Raw genomic sequence first — 24,650 nt, forward strand, 5'->3', positions numbered from 1 at the left:
TTTGAATATATCAAACCACTTCTTACTTGCATGATTTTGATAGAAAAACATTAAATTTTCTGATATGTTGGCCTGTAAAAAAAAAATTGATCTGAATATTCTAGAGCTTAATTTATCATCTTTGCTATCTTCAAATTTCCCAAAAGTCTACGGGATTTACAAGGGAAACTATCAGAAATACAATCATTAAATTTTTCATAATTTAATACCAAGTTTATTGACCCTAATTATTACATTTCTTTGTCTATATATATGAAAATCTTAACATCCGAATGCTGCTCTTGTTCATATATTGCTGAATAAAAATTAGTCAAGAGTGAAATCTTACCATTATGATTTCTAATGTATCCTCATTTATTTTACGGTATGGACTAATTATTTTCTCTCTTTTGTCCACAGAAGGAGCTCAAGAAGTGGGATGAGTTTGAAGATATTTTAGAGGAGAGAAGGCATGTCAGTGACCTGAAATTTGCAATGAAGTGCTACACGCCTCTTGTCTATAAGGAAATGATTCCTTGCACACCAAGTGATATTAAATCTAGTGTTCTCAATTCTGAAGAGATTCGTTATATTATTAAACAGGTAATGATCCCCCACTTAGATGGATTTAAATTTGTTCATTGTCAACAAATTTCTTCTTCTTGATTATATGAATTTGTTTTATTAATGTGCATGGTTTCATTTGTTATTTTTAATATATATTTTAAATTTTTATTGTGCTCAATACATTATCAAATACTTATCCTCAATTGTCAACCTCTTTACCAGGCACTCAGGGTAAGCAAGCAATATCACTATATTGTCTGACCACTTAAGTTTATAGTCTAATAGGGAATGATGACAGTTGTATGATCACTTAAATAAGATATGGTAAGAGACAGACACATGCTAGTGTGACGCTGACGTGCATTCACACGAATTATTAAAGGGGTAATTAATTTGGCTAAGTAGTCATGGAAGTGATTTTTTAAATGGGCCCTGAAAGATGATAAGGGATTTCTAGATGGAAGAAACAATGCCCCTAGCAGAGGAAATAACTAATTCTAGTGGTTTTCAAATCTTGTGGCATATTAGGATCATTCGTGCAACTTTAAAAAATCTACCATATAAACCGACCCGAATATCAACTGAAGCACCTAATTTTACCACAAAAACTGCATTAAAAATGTGCTGGGAAACTCGCCTTATACTCGATTATATACAGTACTTCCATACCCATTAAATCAGTCAGGGGGAGGAAGCCAGGCATCAATATATTTTTTAAGAAGCCCAGGTGATTCCAAAGTATAACAAAGGTTGGGAACTTCTGGCCTTTTTTAAGGCCCATAGTTAAGAGAAAATGTGTACCTTGATAGTACTGAAAGTAATTCAGTAGAACCAGATCAAAGAGAAAAAAGAAAGGATAATGGTGTTTTATATATAAATATATAAACCCGTGCGTGCGTGCATGCGTGTGTGCATGTGAAGTAAGCAGGGGCCAGGTCGTAAAGGTAAGAGAGATTTCACAGATTGGGTCAGCCTCATCTACTACTAATCTACTTCCATAAGATTATAGCTATTGAAAACTATATGTAACTATTCTGATAACTTTCAGATCATCAGACTTATAACTCTGGGAGTACGATTTAGGACGAATTTTTATTTTTAATAGCAGCATACTCCTATTCTGTGACCTTATTCTCCTAGTCAGATAAGAACACAGTCTTCTTTCCTTGTTGTTGTTGTTCTTAGTAAACATCTTAAAGGAAAACACACATGCAACTAGTCCTATATTTTTTCAGTGAAAGATGGAGCGCCTTCAGAATTCCAGTCGTCTGATATGAAGGAGCACAGGTTGTCGCTCCACTTCCTTGATTAAGCAGTTCTTACTTACTGTAGGGAGAACGGACACCGTTCATCTTTGAGGCCCTTCCCTGACCCAGTCTGTGACTGACAGTCTCTAGATTCAGCTTCAGGATATTGCATTGCACTTCATGTTACGCCATACATCATCTGTGGCCTCATAGACTCTGTCCTGCATTTTGATTGGTGAAGAGGAAAGAATTTTCAGTATTTTAAAGTTTACTTTCCCACCTTGAGGCTTCCCTGTGTAGGTCTTGCTGTTTTAACTTTTCACTATAGTTTTGCTTTGAGGTGGGAATTATTTCTGATGTCTGTATTCTCCTTGATTTGTACATAAGGCCTGTGCTTTCTCCCAACTCACTGCCCTCAAGTCAGTGCTGACTCTTTAGTGACCTACAGTGGGTTTCTGAGACTGTAACTGTTTATGACAGTAGAAAGCCCAGTCTTTCTCCCTAGGAGCTACTAGTGGTTTTGAACTGCCGACTATGTGGATCGAAGCCCACTGGGTAACTTCACGACCTCTGAATTCCTTGCCCAGGAAATGAGGAGTAGGTGTATTTTTTAAGGCGTATATTAAAAATATATGAATAACGGAAGGCTGAAGAAGAATTGATAGACTTGAATTATGGTGAAAGTACCATGGGCTACAGAAGAGCAAACAAATCTGTGTTGGAAGTAGAGCCAGGAGACTCCTTAGGATTAAGGGTGGTAAGATTTCATCTTGCTTATTTTGGACATGCTACCAGGAGAGACCAGTCCCAGGAAAAGGATATCATGATTGATAAAGTAAAGGGGCAATGAAGAAGAAGACTCAAGGAAATGGATTGGCACAGTGGTTGCAACAGCAGACCCAAACAACAGTTGCATGGATGACACGTGACTAAGCAGTGTTCAGTTCTGTTGGACATCGGGTCACTATAAGTTGGAACTGACTCGATGGCATCTGACAACAACTCCTTAACGGCATCATTGTATTCCAAAGACCAAATCATTATTTGAAAATTGGTGTAAGGCAAAAATGGAGGAAGGCTTCATCAATATGTAATTGCCACATTATGCCATTACATAACTGCAAAAATACATCATTATGTAATTGTCATGGTCCAGTCAAGTTGACACATTACCTTAACCAATAAGACCAGCATTACTTCATTGTTCATTACTTCTTACGTGAAGTAAAGGTTTATTATCAATTAGCTTAAGACAGTGGCTCTCAGCTCTGGCCACTCATTAGAATCACTTGGTGAACTATTGTAAAAATTTAGCTATTATTATCTAATAGGATATAAATCCCATGAAGGCAAGAATTTTTGTCTCATTTTCAGCTGTGCATAGTAGGCATTAAATACTTATTTACTGAATTAATGGATGAAAAATAAAATGATGTCTTGGCTTTATCTGTAGAGACTCTGGTTTAATTGTTCTGGGCTAGTGCACAGGCATTTCTCCTGTTCTTATTTTTGCCTTCTGATTGTTTTTTAAAGCTCCCTAAGTAATTTTAATATGCAACCAGATTAAATGTGACTTATTTAAAAGATTTTACTCATTGTTTCTCAAACTTGACTGTACTGTTAATCTTGGCAAAAAAAACAAACATGCCATCTAGATAATTTGAAGCATATGTTTATGAAGCACATTAGGACTTACATGTTGTCTAATAATTCTTTGCTTCCCTAGTTAACTCATTCCCATTACACATAATGGCATTGTCAATTATCACCGTTTGCCTTGGACCTCCACCTCCTCCTTTGACTCTGAGGAAATAATTTCCTTTGGGAAGTAGGATGAAAAATTCTAAGAACTTTCTCAATTTCTGGAGTCCTGGTAGCATGGTGGGTTATGAGTTGGGCTGCTAAGTTCAAGGTCAGCAGTTTGAAACCACCAGCCTTTTTGTGGGAGAGAAGAGACTTTGGACCCTTGTAAACAGTTACAGTCTCGGAAACCAACAGAGGCAGTTCTCCCTTATCCTATAAGGTCGTTATGAGTTGGACTCAACTCTCAGTGAGTTTAGTTGGTTTTTTCCCTCAATTCCCTGTGATCAAATCTACCAATTTATTGGTATCCAGTACCCATAATTTCATTCTTCATTTCTATTAAAATGGAAGCGGGATCCCCATTTAGAATTAAGTCTTTACTCCTTTGCTATGAATGCTATCCGCTCTCAACCACTCTATTGAAGGAACTCTAGTGGCAATGTTGGGTAACTATTGGACTGCTAACCTTAAGGTCATTTGTTCAAACCCATTAGTTGCTCCATGAGGAAAAGATGAGGCTATTAACTACAAACTCAGAAACCCTACCTAGGGTCACTTTGAGTCGTAAGAAACTTGATATCAGTGAATTTGACATTTGGGGGGTTTGCTTTACTGACTATCCATCCTTCTTCAACTTTACCATTAACATTTAACATGGTCCATCATTTCTCGTTTAAATAGGCCTTCTTTTACTCCATCTGTACTCTATTTATTGTCGAGTTCTACCCTACCAGTTTTCTCCTCTTTAAAAAAAGTTGGCTATGTTTACTGTATTTGTTTGCCGCATTTCCTGACCCTTTTTTAAACCACTCAACTTTGGGGGATCTCATTGGTATCCAATCCACTGTAGTAATTCTTTCCAGGATTGTGAATGACTTCCTTGTAGCTTAAATCTAACTCATTCAAATATGTAGTAGCCTTTTGCACTACTGACCTTTTCTTTTCCTTTTTTCCCATGATAGCATACTTTTCTTCTCTCTTCCTCTATAGTTTGATCATTCTTCAGTTGTCTTCATGGGCAGGTTCACTCTGGTGAACAACATCATCATCAATTGTGTGAAACCATTCCAGGGAAATTAAGATCACCCACTTTCTAATGCCAAATTGTAGGGGCAATGACAAAGCTCACTCTACTGCCCTCTGGAAATCTCAACTTCTCCTTGTTCAGTTCAGACTCTATTGCTCATGCAGCCTTTTTCTCATGTCCAGCCATTTGCAGCTATATCAGCCACAAGTTTGGGAGCCCACATGACTCCCTTCACTTTATATCAGCTAGCCCTAAATTTGAGATATTCTTTTACCTACTTAGGGTACCAACCAAAGCTTGGGAGTCTACATGCCTCCCCCCACTTTACAGACCAGTCCGCCTCTACTATGCTACTAGGGGCCTATAATTTGCTGGAACAACTTAGAGAGTGCACAGGAAATACCATGCCAGTAATAATAGCTGTAATGTAATAATAACAAAAAAGATGCATATAGTAAGCTCCAAAAGAGATCCCAGAGCAGAGCTTCCAAGAGAGACATTGAATGATTGTTTTGCCGACCAGAAAGCTCAACTGGAAGCTCAGCTGAATCTTGGAGTTCAAGGTTCTTATAGGTCTCATATGTGGCTCAGCAAGATAAATTACATCATGCCTTGTGAGGTTTTTAGGAATTAAGGCCAAAGGCATATGGTTTTCTGTAAGTGAGCTTCATACTTTGCCGGCTTCTTTTCCTTCATGTCTCTTTAAATGGTGGACCTAACAGGTTGCATGGTGGTTACACACTGGGCCACTCACAGTAAGGTCAGCAGTTTGAAACCACCAGCTGCTTCTCAGCAGACCACTTACCTAATTCAGATTGCCTTTTTCCTGCAGACTGCAGTAGCATCCTTTGAAGAATTTGAGTGGAGGAAGGATATGATGATTTTTGCATTTAAGGGACCTCTCTGATTTACAACGTGGGAAGAATAGACTGAAGAGGAACAAGACTTGGGATGAATAGTTATAATTGCTTATCTTTTAAGTTTTAGATTTTTAGGATGAAAAAGCCTCATTCCTGACTACCCTGAAATCTGAATTAATTGACCTTACTATATCAGTTTTAGTATACTATGTAATATCAGTCCCTATATTTGTTTATATTTCTTTTTAGACAACAAGATCTCTGCAATTTCTGGGTATTTCTGGCCTAGACAAAAGTAGACAATAAACATTTATTAAAATGGATTGTAGGAGGTAACTGAAAAAATGAATACTTTAATGTGTGCTATGCAGTCCACTGTAGACTATTTTTCAATGAGGCGGATGATAGAGATCATAGACAATATTAAATTTTAAATTACTCCTTGTAATAATGCCATTGAAATAAAAAGAGACTAATTACTCATGTTAAGAACTCCAAGTGAGTTGCCCTGGAAGGCCAAGCACACCCATTGATCAAATGAGATGGAAAGGAAGCACTTGCTGATAAAGATCAAAGGCTATATGGCTTTCAGTATGGATTAAACCTAGCCTTTAAACATTCCAACAGGGTCCTTTAAGGCCTTTCCTGCATGGGAAAATAACACATGCCTTATTTGCGTTATATTGGTCCAGTTGGAGCTGGTCCTAGGAGCTTGAATCAAAATAAATTCTAGCTGCTGTCGCTGCTGCTTTCTTTCCTTTTTCCACTTACCCTCCTTCCTTAATTCCCTGTCGGAACCCCTCCCCCACCTTTGGCGTGAAAACATTTACCCCTCCTTTATAATAATGGCATCATGAAAATTTCTCTTTCTGGTATCTTTTAAAACTTACTCCTGTCTTCTTTTTCCTTTTAGCTTTCCAAAGAATCTCTTCAATCTGTTGATATACTCCGAGAGGAAGCTTCTGAAATACTGGATGAAATGAGTCACAAACTTCGCCTAGGAGCTGTCCGTTTTATGGCCTTCATCCTGAGCAAAGTACTTAAACAAATTTTTTCCAAAGTGTGTGTAAATGAAGAAGGTATTCAGAAAGTGAGTATTGATTTATATATATATATTTATCTTTTACTCCTTGAAATTTAGTCAATTTAAGGCAATGTCACTTTGGTTAGTACTAAATAACTAAGGTCTAATTAGTCTAGACAAAAGAAGTTTACCTTTCTTACGTTTGCTTGTTTGTTTGTTTTTTTTCTTTTAATTTCAGGCTACCAGCCTTTTAGACTAACTTAGTAAAGTAAGACTTGATACCTTACAGCCTCACTTACTGCCTATGTGTCTAAAAGTATAAAAGTAATATGAAGAGTAAGAGCCTCATAAAACCCTTATTTTTTTTCTCAATAGCTTATTACCAAAATAAGGAAATTTACCTTGAAACAGTACTAGTAATACAAATGGTATTCATATTTTACCTGTCACTGACTTGAATCACACTCCTGACTCCACCATTTATTAGATGCATGACTATTTTATAAATAAGGTAGTTGAGGCTTAGACCTTACTTTTAAAAATATGATATTAAGCAATGCATGTAAAATGCTTAGTATATGAAATGCTTAATATGGTACCCAACTAATATATATTCGTGATCATTATCATGATTATTTTGATCCAATAAAATTATTTATAGATGTGCTTTACACAATTGATGTATGTATGGATTGTGATAAGAGTTGTGTGAGCCCCTAATAAAATGATTTTTAAAAATGACAAATACCTTTAAAAAATTAAATAAGTAAATAAAAATGAAAGCATAGTGATTAATCACAAAAACAATATGTAATTATATATTGTGAAATATTTATTTCTAATTGCAAATAAATGAAACTTTGTCTTGGAAATAAAAGTTTACATTTTTCAGATAGATTGGTCAGTAGAGATCCCTTAGAGGAGGAGTAGAAAAGACTGTTACTTAACTGCCCCAATGAGGCATTGTTAGCTCAGGAAAAAATTCTACAACCAAACCATCATTGACCCCAAAAGTTTATGTTTTTAATATTCTTTCATTATGTCAAACTACTTACCTAGAACTCTGAAATAATATTTTTACCTTGTCAGGATAAATTGTTTTGTGTGTTTGGTGGGGGGGTTGAATATATTGCATATGAGTTATGTAGAAGCCCTAGTGGCATAGTGGTTACACAGTGGGCTGTTAATCGCAGGGTCAGCAGTTTGGTTTATGGGAGAAAGATGAGGATTTCTACTCTGGTAAAGAGTTACAGTTTCAGAAATCCACAGGAGCAGGTCTACTCTGCCCTACGGATCACTGTGGATCAGAATTGACTCCACGGCCGTGACTTTCGAGTGACATGAGATATGTACATACGTATAGATAAGCGTACACAAAAGTATGTGTGGAATAGAATAGTTGCATATATGGAAAATGTATATGGATATTATATACATGAACTCTCCTATTCTCTACGTTAAGATCTTACTTCAGATGATTTAGGCAAAGATGACTCAAAATTGACATTTGTTTTAAAGCTACAACGAGCCATTCAGGAGCATCCAGTTGTTCTGCTGCCTAGTCACCGCAGTTACATTGACTTTCTGATACTGTCATTTCTTTTGTACAACTATGATTTACCCGTGCCAGTCATAGCAGCAGGAATGGGTAAGGGTTTCTTTTTCTACATTTTGTTTCTATAAAAATCAAAATATTCCCTGTAATGATTTTAATAATGTTGAGGTATTTGAAGGATTACTCCTTTTTTAAAAATCCCTTTGTGTAACAAGGTTGGATTTTATTCTCTCGTGCTGTGTTGTATTGTGCTTAACTAGACACGAACAAGCATTTGTACACATGGGATTTTAGGTTTGGTTTGCAAAATGAGCCTATATTATGAATTTATATGACCTGTCTTTTGTATTTGTGTTTCTTATTATTTTAATTTCTTTAGGTGAATAGATTTTTTGTTACTTTTAATGGGTATATAGCATGCAGCAGTGTATTATGTATCATATTTTTGTGGTTTTGCTATTGTAGCAATGCTGCAAAATAAATGTAACAATTTTTATTTGCTGATTTATTTTTTGTTGTGGAGAATATACTCAAATTTCTATATATACAGATCAGTGACATTTGATAACATTCTTCAAGTTGTACAATTATTCTCATTAGTTTCTGCATTGTCTCCTTTCCCTTAACATAAAGTCACTGCAATATATCTTTATATTTATGCTTCTATTTTTGTAGGATTGATTCGTACAGGTAGGATAGGCAAATAACTAATAGGCAAATAAATAATTCGTACAGGTAGGATAGGTAGTTAAGGCAAATAACTCTTTATCGACTCACTTTAAAAGTAGAGATGTGTGAGTAAGTTATTTGAAAATTAGGGATATTAAATAGGGTAGAACTCTTCCTTTCATTCCAGATTTCTACTTCATTTAATCTGTTCCACTAAAAGGATATTGGTATTTTTAACAAGTAGGAGAAAGGTGAAAACTGATTTGGCCAGGCTAGACGGAGCATTAAAGTCACATCTTGTCCTGATATCAAGGTCAGCCGTGTGACGAATAAAATTGGTATCATCATTGTCAAGGTTATCTCACTCCCTGCTGTTACCCTTGTCTCTAGCTAGTATGGCTGTTGATGCAGTGATACATAGAGTGGCACCAAGTACTGTATATACTTGCGTATATGCCGACCCAAGTATCAGCCAAAGCACCTAATTTTACCACAGAAACGACGTAAAAAATGTGCTGGAAAACTCAGCTTATACCCGAGTATATACTGTAACTTCTTAGTTATTCCTTTACCATAAGGATTTCTAAGTATAATTATTAGTATCTTTGGTGAATCACATACACGATATCTTGCTTCATAGTACTTTTTTGAGTTTAAATCTTGATGAAAAATTTCAAGATCTCAAAATAAATATTAGCCCCTTCTGTGTTTTTTAGACTTCCTGGGAATGAAAATGGTTGGTGAACTGCTACGAATGTCTGGTGCTTTTTTCATGCGGCGTACCTTTGGTGGCAATAAACTCTACTGGGCTGTGTTCTCTGAATATGTAAAAACCATGTTACGGGTAAATGCATATTACCAAGTACTTTCAAGCTGTGTTATGTTCTCACTGTTGGTTCTTGTGAGACTTTATTCAATGTTTAACTTCTGCATCCAGAGCTGCTTGCTTATTTTTTCCCCCTTGTCAGAATGTTGATAGCCTCGGTAATGTTTAATCTGTGTGGTTCTTTCTTTTAAGTTACACTGTAAGCAGTGTTTGTTCAGAGGCCAGGGGGTGGGGGAACTTGGGAAAAGGAATCAAAAGAAGCATTTATCACTTTGAGAGTAGGCAATGGGTTTTGTGTTTTGTTTTGTTTGTCTTTTTCTCTTTAAAGAATGGTTATGCTCCTGTTGAATTTTTCCTCGAAGGGACAAGAAGCCGTTCTGCCAAGACACTGACTCCTAAATTTGGTAGGTCACACATGGATTAGAAGATTATTGCTTTAGTTTTCTACCATACAAATCTGGCTAGACCAGAGCATGTACATGGGTACAGGTAAGAGCTGGAAAAACAGGGAATACAAGACAGATAAACTCCTCGGGACCAGTATCGAGAGGAGCCATACCAGGAGGGTTAGGGGAAGATTGGGGGAGAAAGGGGAAATCGATCACAATGACCCACCCATAACCCCCTCCGGGGGTGTGGACAACAGACAAGGGGGTGGGGGGAGACATCGGACAGTGCAAGACATGAAAAAATAATAACTTGTAAATTATCGAGGGTTCATGAGGGAGAGAGGGAAGGAGAGGGAAGGGAAAAAATGAGCTGATACCAGGGGCTCAAGTAGAAAGGAAATGCTTTGAAAACGATGATGACAACATATGTACAAATAAATGTATTTGAGACAATGCATATATGGGTAGATTGTGATAAAAGTTGTACGAACCCCCAACAAAATGACTTAATTAAAAAAAAGAAGAAAGCTTTAAATAGGGCTTCATCATAACAACTACTCAGATTTTGACATTTTTTTTTTGCCAAGATTTTCTTTCCTTTGCTAACTATTTCTTCTAGTTTAAATGTTTATATACCAGCGTATTGTATTGTCTTATGTATACTGTGCACTTTTAGTATATTCCTGTCTTGTTTCCGCCGTTTGCTTTCCTCTCCAGTGTATGTAATGGAACGTTTTTCCCTGTTTTTTCAGGTCTTCTGAATATTGTGATGGAACCATTTTTTAAAAGAGAAGTTTTTGATACCTACCTTGTTCCAATTAGCATCAGCTATGATAAGATATTGGAAGAATCTCTTTATGTATATGAACTTCTAGGGGTTCCTAAGCCTAAAGAATCTACAACTGTACGTAAAAGCCACCCAGATTAGGCTTTATTTGCATTTTGAGACTATTCTAACTTGTGCATTTATTACCTCCTAAATACACTCCTTTTTTTGTGTGTTCTTTTCTTTTGTACTACTCTTAGGGGTTGTTGAAAGCCAGGAAGGTTCTCTCTGAAAATTTTGGAAGTATCCATGTATACTTCGGAGACCCAGTATCACTTCGATCTTTGGCAACAGGAGGAAGGATGGATCGGAGCCCCTATAACTTGGTTCCAAGGTACAAGGCTCTTTGTGGTGTTATTGCTGAAGAAATATATATAATATTTACTAATGAAAGTATGTTTTTAAAACTTACATAGAAGTAAGGATTAAAATCTAAGAGCCTGAATTGTGATACTTGAACGTGGTTTACCTGAGGTCTCACAGCAAATGATTGAGGAAGCACTATCAGTATATTTTCTCTAGTCGAAACATCTAGTTAAAGAAGAACTGTATGCTTGCCAAAAACTTAGTAACTACAGGATGTCAAATTTGCAAACTCAAACAATGTTTATTCTCAGGGAGCCAGCCTCCCACTAATTTAAAAGTAGTAAGATTCATTTTAAACCAGTATTTGTATAGGAATTGAGAGGCCAGTCAAAGTATGTATTAAGTATTATTTTTGATCCTAAAAAGAATTGAATAAGAATAATGAATAATAATGAGTGAGAGCCAGTCCCCGTTCTCAAGAAAATTAATTCCTCTCTTTTATGAGCAAGGAAATGTATCAGATTCTCTCAGGATACAGTTAAACTTTCAGGGTACAGGATATAGATGCACTTTGGGGTTGTCTTAATTTCAAGAAATGTACATATGAAGTAGGGAGACAGAAATTATTCCAACAGCCGCACTGCACAGGACTGCACTGTCATAAAGAAGTTGCCTGTAGCTCTCACAGTCCAAGGACAGCTATGGTGTCTCAAGGGAAGTTTTATTAATCATCTCAGAAACCTGTATTTGCTTTTAGTTGCTGTAGGTGTTCTCTCTATAGATCTCTAATGGAGTTGCCCTGTTATTAGCTAGTGCTGTACACCCTCCTGGATAAAGCGTTTCTGTTAAGCCACTTTGTCATCTGGCTGCTTTTAAGCCAGTGCATATCCCTGCTCCAGCCAGCTCTCAGGAGGTTCCCAGTATTACATTATTCAAGGTTTGGATGTTCTTGCACAAAGAAGCTTGTAGATGAGGATGGTGGTAGCTTGTGATAAGTGCTTTTAAGCTTCTTGGAAGAGGGCCATATAATATTCAGGCAAACCCCACAGAATATCCAGGGCAAACATGCACAGTTATTATGTAATCTGGTAAGTGTACTCTGCAACAAAACCATATTCAATATCGGGTAGATCCTCCGAAGACAAAGCAGTTGCTCCTACTTGGACAGGCATCGGTCTTCACCCATCTGATGGAGCCCATTTATAAAGAAACAGAGTTTCTTTCTTTCTCTCAGTCTGGAACTGAGAGCAGTAGCACTCCCTTCCTTTAAGTCAGCTTATCACCTCTCAAGAGCATACCCTGGAGATGTAGGAAAGTCTGTATTCAATAGTAAAGTATGTGACCTGGGAGAATCTGTGAGATACCTAAAGTGCCTGTCTTCTATTCCCTTTCCATTCACATTTTTCTAGCTAGCAGAACTGTAATTGTTGTTTTGTACTCTTTCTTTTAGATATATGCCTCAGAAACAGTCAGAGGACATGCATACCTTTGTCACTGAAGTTGCCTACAAAATGCAGCTTCTGCAAATTGAAAACATGGTTTTGAGCCCATGGGCCCTAATAGTTGCTGTTCTGCTCCAGAATCTGCCATCGATGAACTTTGATGCTCTAGTTGCAAAGACCTTGTGGCTGAAAGGTTTAACACAGGCGTTTGGAGGATTTCTCATCTGGCCTGGTACATATGTGTGACATACGAGATGGATACTTTATTTATTTGCTAATTTTGAAGAGTTTTAACCTAGACATGAAAAACCAATATCAGATTTTGAGCAGAGCATTGCTCAGAGAGTGAAAGCAAATCTATTGTGTTTTTTTGTGTTTTAATCCATATATGTCATTAAAGGAACCCTGGTAACTGTTGGTTATACACTGGGCTGCAAAGTCAGCAGGTCAAACCTCCAGCCCCTCTGTGGGAGAAAGATGAGCTTTTCTGCTGTTGTCAACATTTGTAGCCTGGGAAACCCTAGGGAGCACTTCGACTCTGCCCTACAGCACTGCTCTAGTAGAAATCAGCTCAATTGCAGTGGATAGGTTTTAGAGGACCTTGAACACCCCGTGTTGGTTATTTGAGAATAATTTACTATATGACATTTGTCCCTTCTGGATTTTAAAAGTTCAAGGATTAGAATATCATCCCTTGCACTTGGTGGAGTTAAGAATAAATACCTGAGTCCTTGATGTTCTGTATGTTCTTCCTTCCACATCCACCCATATATAACATATGTAATATAATAGTATAATTTGTGTATATTATAATGTACAAATGTATTTGTAACTTTAAAAATAATATGCCTCACCAGGTTATCAGATCAAAGGGTGGGTCATACACTTTATACAATTATCCGTAATAACTACTTTTTAAAAATAATCTTTCAATACTATGCTAGGAGATTGGGATATATATGACAATGTCATTCTTGTAGTTCTAGGTTATCGGATTGCTCTAACTCACAGCAAGCTTATGTACACTAGAACAAGCAATCATTGTTTTGCTTAAGCTCATTTTGCATCTGTTGTGTCAATCCATTGCATTGAGGAGCTTCCTCTTTTTCATTGACCCTCTCTTTCTCAGACCAGACATGGCCTTCTCCAGGCGTTTGTCCCCCTTGATAACATGTGTAAAGTATGTGAGAATAAGCCTTGCTTCTGAAGAGCATTCTAGCTATGTTTTTTCTAACTCTGATTTGTTCATTCTTCTGGCAAGAATATTTTTTGCAAGCACCATTAATTCAAAGGCATCAGTTCTTCATGGGTCTTACTTATTCATTGCCTAGCTTTCAAATGCGTAGGAGGTGATGAAAATACCAAGGTATGAGTCAGCTGCACCTCAGTCCTCAAAATGACATCTTTGGTTTTTAAAACTTCAAAAAGATCCTCTAAAGAACAGATTTGCCCAAATGCAATACACTGTTTGATTTCATGGTAGCTACTTCCAGAGACATTGATTTTGGATCTAAGTAAACTGAAATCTTTGACAATTTCAATCTTATCTTGTTTATCATGCTATTGTGTATTGACCCAGTTTTAATGAGTTTTGTTTTCTTTATTTGGAGGTATAATCCATACTGAAGACTGTAGTCTTTGATTGTCATCAGTGAGTGCTTCAAGTTTTCTTCACTTTCATGAAGCAAGATTGTATCATCTGCTTCAGGTTGTTAATGAGTCTTCCTCCAATCTTCTTTATGTAGCCCAATTTCTCAGATTATTTACTCATCATACAGACTGAATAAGTATGATGAAAGGATGCAACCCTCAAACACATCTTTCCTGATTTTAAACCATGGTTCTTTTAGAATAACTGCCTGCTGGTCTATATACAGGTTTCATATGAGTACAATTAGTGTTCTGGAATTCCCATTTTTCTTGATATTATTTATAATTTGTTATGATCCACATAGTTAAATGTCTTTTCATTGTCAATAAATCATGGATAAATATCTTTCTGATTTCTCTACCTTCAGTCAAGATCCATCCGACATTAGTGATAACCCTTATATCTTGAATCTGGCTTCAATTTCCAGCAGTTCCTTGTTGGTATTTTTTTATTATCTTGCATATGATGTCAATAGTATTCTACTACTTTTATTTATTTTTGCATTCTGTTGGGTTGCCTTTATTTGGAATGGACAGTAGTAGTCCAATCAGTTAGCCAAGTAGCAGTCTTCCACATTTTGTGGCGTAGATGAGAGAGTGCATCCATTATTGCATCCATTTGTGGAAACATCTTAATTGGTATTCAGTCAGTTATTCTTGGTGTCTTCTTTTTCTACAATGCCTTCAGTGCAGCTTGGACTTCTTTCTTTCATAACATCAGTGCAACAGTGACTCTGTATTCGTTCCATTGTCTTCTTTTTTAGCCCCAGCAATTTTATTGCCATATAATTCACATGTCATAAAATTCAATAGTTCAGTCACATCAGGAAAAGTTATACCATCATCACCACAATCAGTTTTTGAATCCTTCCATCTTCTGATGCTACCTATTTGCTATCTTGCCCCTTGAATCTTTAAATATTACAACTCAAGGCTTGAATCTTTTCTTCAGTTCTTCCAACTTAAGAAATGCCATAGGTGTTCTTCCTCTGGTTTTCTGCTTCTGGGTCTCTACACATTTCGTTACACGATTTTCCTTTTCTAGTATGGCCACCCTTTGAAATGTTCTGTTCAGCTAGTTTACTTCTTTTTTTTCTTCCATTCACTTTAACCCCCCTAATTCAAAAGCAAGTGTTAGAAGCTTTTGGCATCCACTTTGGCCTTTCTTTCCTCTCTTTTTAATGACTTTTTACTTTCCTCTTCGACAGTGTCCTTGATGTCATCCTTTAACTGGTCTGAGTCAAATCTATTCTTGAGTTGTTCAGTAAATTCACGAAGGATATACTCAAGGTTGTACTTTGCCTCTTGTAGACTTGTTTTATAATTTTCTTCAACCTGAATTTATACATGAGAAATTGTTGGTCTGTTCTGTTGTTGGCCTTTGGCCTTGTTCCAATTGACAATATTAAACTCACCATTTTATGTTTTCAAGAAAAGATATTTGTGATGAGGAAATTGTTCTTGTAAGATTCCGTCACACAAGGTCATATTTTCTAACAATCAATGCTTCTTTTTGTTTCACATTTGCACATGATGTTTGATCGATTTCAGACCACAGATGTTAGTAAACATTTCTATTTCTTTATCTTTGGCAGTATCTGTTGGTGTGTTAACTTAATGGTACTCCCATTCGTATTAACTGGTCGTCCTTATGAGTATATAAATATTATCCTCTCCTTGATTGCATTGTATCTTAGGATAGATCTTGAAAAGTTCTTTTTGATGACGAATGTGATACTGTTTAGATTCATTTTGTCATTTCGAGCATAGTAGACCATATGTTTATTTCCCTCCTGAAGACCTTACATTTCCCTTACATTTTGGCTCACTAATGTTTAGGGTATCTATCCTTAGCCATCCCATTACATTTTTGATGACTTCCAATTCTCTTAGACTCAAACATTCCATGTTTCTTCTCATTTTGTGTCATGATACTTCAGCCAATGATGGTTCCAAAAGCTTTATTCTATATATTTAAGGTCAACTCTTCTTGGAGGAGGCATCTCTTTTTTCAGGAATACAGTGAACCCTCGTTTATTGCGGTTAATCGGTTCTAGACCCTACCGTGATAAATGAAATTCCGCGAAGTACGATTCCTTATTTGTAAATCAAATATTTTCGTAGAGCATAGAGGACATGAAAAAACACCCTTTAGTCACCATTACACTCGTATTACACAATTTATTAAACAAAAAAGGGAAAATACAGTAAAACATTTTGGATGTTACAATTATCATTTATTATTTATTGTATTATTTATGGCATCTAGTTTACAGTATTACGACTTGTCACGATGCGCTTTGCTTCCTTGTTGAAAGTGAAAGTAGCCGTAGCACGGATGTTTTTTTCCTCTTTACGGATGGAGCGAACGGAAGACTCATTCAAGTCGAAATGGCGTGCAACATCCACGATTTTCTTGCCATCTTTGATCATATCCAAAAGTTTTACCTTTTCCTGGATGGTGAGCATCTTCCTCTGGCGCTTATTTTTATTGTCAGAAGGCTTAGAAGAAGCAGCTCGTTCAGGAGCCATCATAGGGCTTAGATAAAAGTTCTTAAAAATCGCAAACAATTACAGTACACTGTACAAAAGCAAAAATGCATCTGATGCGTAGCTCTGATACGTAGTGATGCAGACAGAAGCGTGTACAGTATGAGCCAATCAGTGGCAGTAATGACAGAGCATGCGCTGTTAACGCAAAAACCGCGATAGAGTGAAGCCGCGGAAGTCGAAGCGCGAAGTGGCGAGGGTTCACTGTACATTAAGTGCCTTCCACCCTGAGGGGCGCATCCTCCAGCAGTATACCAGACAGTATTCCACTGCTCTTCATAAGGTTTTACACTGGCCACATTTTTTGGAAATAGATCAACAGCTCTTCCTTCCTAGTCTATTTTTAGGCTGAAGCTCCACTGAAACCTCTCCACCAGAGGTGACCTTCGTGTATTTGAAACACTGGTGGCAGAGTTTCTAACATCACAACAATCCATAAACCACCATTCTATGACAAACTGACAAGAGTTAAATGACTTTAAATCTTTCAGTTTAAAACTGTTGAGACTACTTTTTTAAGACCATAAATTATTTTTTAAGTGCTTTTCATTTATCAAGTCTATATTGAGGACGTAGCCAATGTTAGATACTACCAAGGATACAAAAGTGATTAAGCTGCAGTTCTGGTTTACGGAGGTAGAGTAGGCTGGTAAGGTGTAAACTAGTAATGAGGAGTCAGGGAAATACAGAGCTGTGGACAAACTACAGGTGATTACTGTAGGAAAGAGTCCACAGTCTGGGAAGATTTCATGGAAGGGATATTTGATGGGAAAGTAGAAGCTTCTCAGAAGGAAGAGGATCCCTACTAGATAGGAATTAGAAAAGATGAGCTAATGTATTCATTGACTTATAAGCAGTTTGATGATGTTAGGATGTCAGCCATGAGTTGGAGAATTACGGAAAATAAACGATGTAGATGGTGGTTGGGTCATAGAGGCCTACACCCCTTAGGGACCTGACCCGCAATCTGTAGGAGATGGTAAGCAATAACACAGTAAACAGGGAAATAGGCGAAATAGGCATTTAGAAAATAAACAATATCACTTTCAAAGATAAGCCCTGGTGGGGAGAGAAAGGAAGCATAAAATACTCCCCAAAAGTATTTTAATAAGCACAGTATGCTAATAATTTTTTATATGTTGCCATAAAAAAATGTTTGCATAGTATGTTTAATATAATACATGCATGTGTTATTTATGGTCTTCTTACACTAATTATGGACCTTCTTGTCATAAGTATCTACAAGGTCAGCCATTTTAAACCACCAGCTACTCCATGGGAGAAAGAGGGAGCTTTCTACTCCCATAAAGAGTTAACAGTCTCGGGGGAGGGAGGGCAAAAATATGAGGAGCTGATACCAAGGGCTCAAGTAGAAAGAAAATGTTCTGAAAATGATGATGGCAACAAATGTACAAATGTGCTTGACACAATGGATGTATATATGGATTGTGATAAAAACTACATAAGCCCCCAATAAAATGATTAAGGAAAAAAAGTTAACAGTCTTGGAAACCCCCAGGGGAAGTTCTACCCTGTCCTACAGGGTTGGCATGAGCCAGAAACGACCCAGTGGCAGTGAGTTTGGTTTTGGTTTGTCCAAGTATTATTAAATTCACATACATGTGATTTTTCTAATTTTCTGTAGAGCCCTGTACCAATACCTGGCACTGGAAAATAAATATCATTGAAGTTACCAGGGTGAATGTAGTCAATGCTTAAGGTTCCCATCTCACATCTTTGCCATTTGTCTGAGTGATTTGTCTTTGTCTGTAGATAATGAGCCTGCTGAAGAAGTTGTACAGGCCAACATTCTTCTGCATTCCAACATTGCCAGCCTTGTGAAAGATCAGGTGATTGTGAAAGAGGACTCTGGAGCATCAGAAGTGGTCAATGGACTTATATTCCAACATTTCACTCTCCTCATGTGCTCAGCTTACAGGAACCAGTTGCTCAATGTTTTTGTCCGTCCATCCTTAGTAGCTGTAGCCCTGCAGATGACACCTGGGTTCAGGAAAGGTAACTTAGAGAAATGTGATCTTGAATTTTGGCAAATACCTGGACATTCAGTTTAAAGTAGGCCACAAGCCTTTTTAAAAATTTTGTTTAAAAAAAAAAATTTTTGTTTTATCAATAGTTTTATTTTATTCTGTTTGATAGTTTTATTGACATATTATTCACATATCGTATAACGTATAGTTTAAATATATTGTGAAAACTTAATGTTTAGCTGCATGCATGCAACATGCACAACACTGGAATGGAGTCCTTAATACTCAGAAGACCATACATTTTTCCATGAAACCATTGGTTTTGAAATTAAAAGGTACCTAAGAAATCATCTAACCCTCATCTTTTATAAATTAAAAAAAAAATAGGCCTTTCAAGTTACATAATTTCTTAGAGAAGGAACTGGAATTGGAACACAATTCTTCATTTCTTTGTGTGAAGCTCTTGTATAATCACAGTGCTCTCCTCTGACAAAAGCAGGCCAGGGGACAAGGGCAGGATGGGAGGTAACCCAGCAGCCTAGTTGCAATGAGCAGTATGAACCTGAGTAAAGCACAGTTATGGATCATCAGGAGCCTGTCATTAAGGCAGCAGTTTTCCACCCAACCTGTGCATTAGAATTACTGAAAGAATGATCCAAACCACCAAAGGTTTTGTTTTCATTGGTCTGAGGTATAGACCACACATTAGTGTTTTGATTTGCTTTAGTTTTTTTCCCCAAAGCTATGCCAGAGCTGAGAGGCACTAGTCTCAACCAGACTTTTAGCTTTGAAATGAGCCAGAAAAGTCTTATGGCCTATTGCCTTCATGTCTGGTTCCCAGAGAGGTTAAGGTGATTTCGTTCAGAATATGGGAAACTCACATCTCATGGTTGTTCTAAGGTTTCTTAAACTGGAATTCAAAAATACTTAAGAGGCCCAGGAATGGCCTTGTAGGTTCTTGTGACCTGCTTAGAGGTGGAAGCAGTGCTTTGTATCCATATACATCATAAAGTATGTCCAAAAAAAAAAGAGAGAGAGAGCCCTGCAGTGCTGCCTGTAGTCAGATGAGCAAGACCATCCTACATGTATTGTCTGCCACTGAGTACTGGCATATTCTAGTGTGGAACACAGAGCATGAAACCAGGAAATAAGAAGGAAGTTCTTTCTCTATCAGTGAATCATAGGGATAGAGAAAAGGGAAGTGCCTGGTTTCTAAGGAATGCGATGTCTTAACATTACTACATTGAATGATTAGATGATTCAAGGAAGGAGCATAATTCAGGTCCAGCTACTTAAATGGGATGCCATGGTGTGCCCTGTCGGTAAAATCTGAACTTTTTATAGTTTCCTTAAGGGATTAATTCTTATCTCTAGGATATGAGTAAAATTATTCCAGTGAAAGACTGGATTTGAGGACATCATCAACTTTTTTGTGCTCTCTGCATGTTTAAAACCCAGAATTGTAATTTTATTTAATAAATTTGTTTCTAGAGGACGTCTACTATTGCTTTTACTTCCTTCGCGATGTCTTTTCAGATGAGTTCATCTTCCTTCCAGGAAATGCACTAAAGGTAAAGCTTTCCCAGCCAAGGGCAGAGGTTTTCAGTGTGCGTTCTGAAAGCGTTGGTCTTGGACTCAGTGGCGAGTCTTGGGCAGCATGCCTTCCCTTTCTTCAAGGCTGAGAGGCGCCTGCCCAAGAGAAACTGGAGCGCTCACACTTCAACAGACGCCTGCCTTGATTCTTGTTTAGGTTTAGGTTGGTAGGGATTGTGTGATGGGAGGAGAGTTATCCTCTGAATGATTAGGGCAACCCTTGTAAATAAAGCAACTCTATTTTATTAAAAACAAAAATGATGGCTAGCACAGTTCCTTCTGTTAACAATTAGTCAATGAACCAGCTGTTGCCTTGCCCTGTGAAAGCAGAGTGTGGTGGTCTAACGTGGTAGCATGACCACTGATGAATAGTCAGGCTTATGGAACTAGGGTGCTGGTCTTTGGGGTGGGGAATGACAAAATAGATGAAAGGTGGCACTTGTATGCTCCAGTAAGAAGGATGGGTCTTATTTCATAGGGTGGAGCATGCCAAAGCTTTTGGGGTTTTGAGGATAAGAGTGACAGATATATAGATATAGATACACGCATCTATATTTTAAAGAGAATATAGTGTATCGGAAAGGTCAAAAGGGTATACTTGGGGCAAAGGTAAATGACTAAAGACAGAAAAACCAATTCAGAGAGCTATGTAATTGTACCCAGGTATAAAATGATAGGGGTTGAGCCTGCGGCCTCCACAGGAAAGAATGTGAGAAAGTTTGTGTGTGTAGAATCCCCCAAATTTGCCAGTAATAGAAGGTTAGGGGCAATGTGAGACAGAGAAAACAATTGAAGATAACTCCATGAAAACCAGTTAGCATGACCATAGAAAGCGTGTTTTCTGTGAGGAGAACAAAGCCCCGAATGGAACCTGAAGGACAGAAGGCAAAAGAGCTACCACCAAAAGGACTACAGAGAGGGGCGAAAAGAACAGAATTATGTGGTTGAAGCTAAAGGAGGAGAGAGTTGCAACAAGGAAGATGCTTTAAAATATCAGATGGTGCAGGAAGGTTGTGTGGATAAAAATTGAGAAAATACTGTTTTTTAAAACTAAGTTAAGTCAGGGGAGAAAAAGTAGATGTGAAGAACAGTTTCGCAAGAGGAAATTGTCGAGAGGTATCTTCTTGTTTTTAGAGAAAAGGGACTCTGGAACAGTAGACTGTTGGAGTGAAATAATAGATGAGACTGAAGAACGGGAATGGATAGTTATTTGATGAAGCAGCCGCTTGACAGAAACTGGACATACTGAATTTAAAAGCACAGATAAAGTGATGAGACTGAAGAAAGAAGTTGGAGAACTTGCTGAGAGGGCCCAGTGGCATCAAAGAGAAAGCAATTTGCTGTGGTGGAAAAGGAGAGGCAGATGCAGAGGCAGAAGGGCTTGAAATCAGGTGGTGGGGGAAGGGTGGTGGAGGAATGATGACAGGGTGGAACAGGAAGCATTAAACAAGTAGCACAGAGTTTAGAGGGAAAGCAAGAAATCACAATCTTACCATAGAAATAGTGTTCTCAACCAGAATTTGGCAATCCCAAAACAAACAAAAGTCTGGGTGGCAGGATATAGATTATGTCTTGTGCAAAATCATGACCAGCTATTTCCACAGCTAGAACTAGAACCTAGATGTCCTGACTGTTAGGTTAAGGGTCTCTTCTGGTAAATGACTGTACATTCCTGTTGAACTAACTAGTACTTGGGAACCTGTTCTATGTCCCATTCTTATTTATAACTTCTGGTCTGTTACTAGTAGCATAGCTTAGAAATGCTGCTCCTGCAACTTCTCTCATTGCTTAAATAATTTGTGCTTACATTGTTTATGGACTTGCAAAACTAACCTGAGATTTTGGCTCAATTTTCAGGCAAGCAATAAAGAGGCCTCTAAGTTGAATATTAAGACTAGGGAGGTATATGCTCCTTAGACTAACCAGCATTTTAGATAGAAACAGAAGCATTTGCTAAGTAAAGACAAAGTGTAGAAGGCAGGCAGGGGTAGGAAAGAAGGGGCCGGAAACAGCAAGCGCGAGAAGGGATATGATATGATGAGGCTTGTAGTCAAGGACATGGAAAAAATGTGTTTGAATTGTTCAGTAAAACTGGCTTGCTCTGTAAACTTTCAACAATTCACAATAAATTTTGCCAAAGAGGGAAATATTTAAAAATTAAATGTTCACATATTCTAGCATTTCTTTTTCTTTCTTTTTTTTTTAACTAGCATTTCTTATGACCACATTTTTGGCCAAAGTTCTATTTCAAACTTTATGTGTTTGGAGACTCTTTTGAAGAGTTCATCTCTAAAATATGACACTGCAGCCCTTATGCTTACAATAGAGTTACTAGAGTAAAGAAAATAATGTGAAACTCTTAAAAAAAACTACATTTGTACCTAGACACAGTACAGTGCTAACATATTAAATTGGGTGAAGGAATAGGCAACATACAGTAAGGGAGATCAGCAAAAATATGAAAAAGGATCGGCAAAAGGGAAGTTAGCAACTGGAAGAAGTGCAACTATTAAAGGCAACAGAGATAAATTCTATTCTTTTATTATTATTGCAGTAACAGTCTACAAGTGGAAGCATGAATAGACGAACAAGGTGAACAGGCAGGGGGCAGAGATTGGGATTATACCCATGAATATTTCGACCTGTGCTGCACACATATCCATGAATATAATAGTGCTTACAGGTGGCAGAGTTATGGAAACTTCTGGGCCATAACTAAATACTTAAAGCAGTGGTTCTTAATCTGTGGGTCACGACCCCTTTGGGGGAGTCAAACGACCCTTTCGCAGTAGCAAAATTGCAGTTATAAAGTAGCAATGAAAATAATGTTATGGTTGGGGTCACCACCACATGAGGAACTATATGAAAGGGTCCCGGCATCTGGAAGGTTGAGAGCTGCTGTCTTAAAGGGATGAGTCAATACTGGTCGGCTGATGATCATAATCTCTGGGACACCAAGGTCAGTTGACGTGTATAGTCAACAAAGACAATGGCCTTCATACTACTTTAATTATTAGTGAATGGGAGCGGGGTGGGGGAGTGTTCTTAAAAGCTTGTGAGCAAAAAGTGACTTTTTCTGAGGATTTTTAACATTTGTTATATGACGTCTATTTAAGGAGTATGGCAGTATTATATAGGTTGTGATTGTTAAGACTTAGAATATTTTTGTGTGTCCTGTGTTGACCATTTTAAGTATTAGAAGAGCTGCTTCTCGGGCTCCTTTCAAAGATTCTGGGAAGGACTATGTAATTGGTGGTGTGGGATGTCTGAAGGCAATGGCTGCATGTATTCAGGTTGGTAATATTCCCTGTCAACTAAGTTAGTGGATACTTCATGACTTTCCCTCCCTTATTTCCAGGACTTTGAAGAAGGTTGTTACCTGCTTTGTAAGTGTGAGGTCATACAAGTAACTACAAAGGACATCCTGGTTACAGAAAAAGGACATACTGTGCTAGAATTTTTGATAGGACTCTTCAAACCCTTCGTGGAATGTTACCAGGTATGCAAATATTTAGTAAATTCTCCTTGATTCCCCTGTATCAGATATAACTAGGACCTTTCCACCCTGAACTTGTTTCTGTTTTAAGGGGCCAGTATATTCCACAAGTGAATAGTAGAAGTATGTACTCATTGTTTATATAGAAGTACATATTGATTGGTTAATGCAGGAAGTGATTTCACCTTTTGGGTGAGACCTTACTCTCCACATTTAGAAAGATGCTTGTTCCATTCTGTCCCGTGCGTGTGACAGCTGTTTCACGTTTGGGTTGAGAACTTATTCCCCACACACAGGCTGAGGCTGGTCCCTCTCCAACCTATGAATATGACAGCTGAATGACACCCTGAACACAGTGTTCACATAGTCACAGGCACACGGTGTGTGTGCTATTTGGCTTACTGTAGCATGATATTGTTCATGGCATGTAGCAAGGTCTTTAGTACAGAGTAGATATTCAATTGCAAGACTTGAATAATACATTGTCATATATATTATTAAATACTATTGTTAGAAAAGCAAAAAACAAAGTACAGGCCAACTGAAAGGTCACCACAGTCTTAAATGTGATTAGGGAGAGTAGATGACATATCCACCCACTAAGAATGGTACTAGGATTCAAAAGGAAAGGAGTTTGGAGGCAAACTGTAGGAAGGGCCCAACACACTGAGATGGGACTCTTGGCTCTTGACTCTATTATATGAACACAAATTAGAGTCAACAGAGATGAGCTGCCTTATAGAGTAGTGCTTACAAAGTCAAAAATGACCCATTTCCTGATGGTGCCCAGCTATCAAAAGATATAGTGTCTGGGGTCTTAAAGGCTTGCAGATAAACAATCAGCCGTCTAGCT

The 24,650-nt window shown here is 37.6% G+C and overlaps 1 protein-coding gene across 1 annotated transcript in view; it reads left to right on the forward strand.

Moving 5' to 3' along the window:
* GNPAT (glyceronephosphate O-acyltransferase) overlaps positions 1–24,547 on the forward strand; it is a 39,579-nt gene extending 15,032 nt beyond the window's left edge. The window contains exons 2-12 of the mRNA XM_004712206.4: positions 400–582; positions 6,397–6,573; positions 8,026–8,155; positions 9,448–9,575; positions 9,886–9,961; positions 10,699–10,850; positions 10,973–11,106; positions 12,529–12,752; positions 18,494–18,736; positions 20,200–20,279; positions 23,660–24,547. Of these exons, the coding sequence (XP_004712263.1) occupies positions 400–582; positions 6,397–6,573; positions 8,026–8,155; positions 9,448–9,575; positions 9,886–9,961; positions 10,699–10,850; positions 10,973–11,106; positions 12,529–12,752; positions 18,494–18,736; positions 20,200–20,279; positions 23,660–23,830 (1,698 nt within the window). The 3' untranslated portion in view covers positions 23,831–24,547. The remainder of the gene's footprint in view (positions 1–399; positions 583–6,396; positions 6,574–8,025; positions 8,156–9,447; positions 9,576–9,885; positions 9,962–10,698; positions 10,851–10,972; positions 11,107–12,528; positions 12,753–18,493; positions 18,737–20,199; positions 20,280–23,659) is intronic.
* The last annotated feature ends 103 nt before the right edge of the window (positions 24,548–24,650 follow it).

Source organism: Echinops telfairi, unplaced genomic scaffold, assembly GCF_000313985.2.
Source record: "Echinops telfairi isolate 266 unplaced genomic scaffold, ASM31398v2 ScPeMD7_7424;HRSCAF=8462, whole genome shotgun sequence".
Lineage (NCBI taxonomy): Eukaryota > Metazoa > Chordata > Mammalia > Afrosoricida > Tenrecidae > Echinops > Echinops telfairi.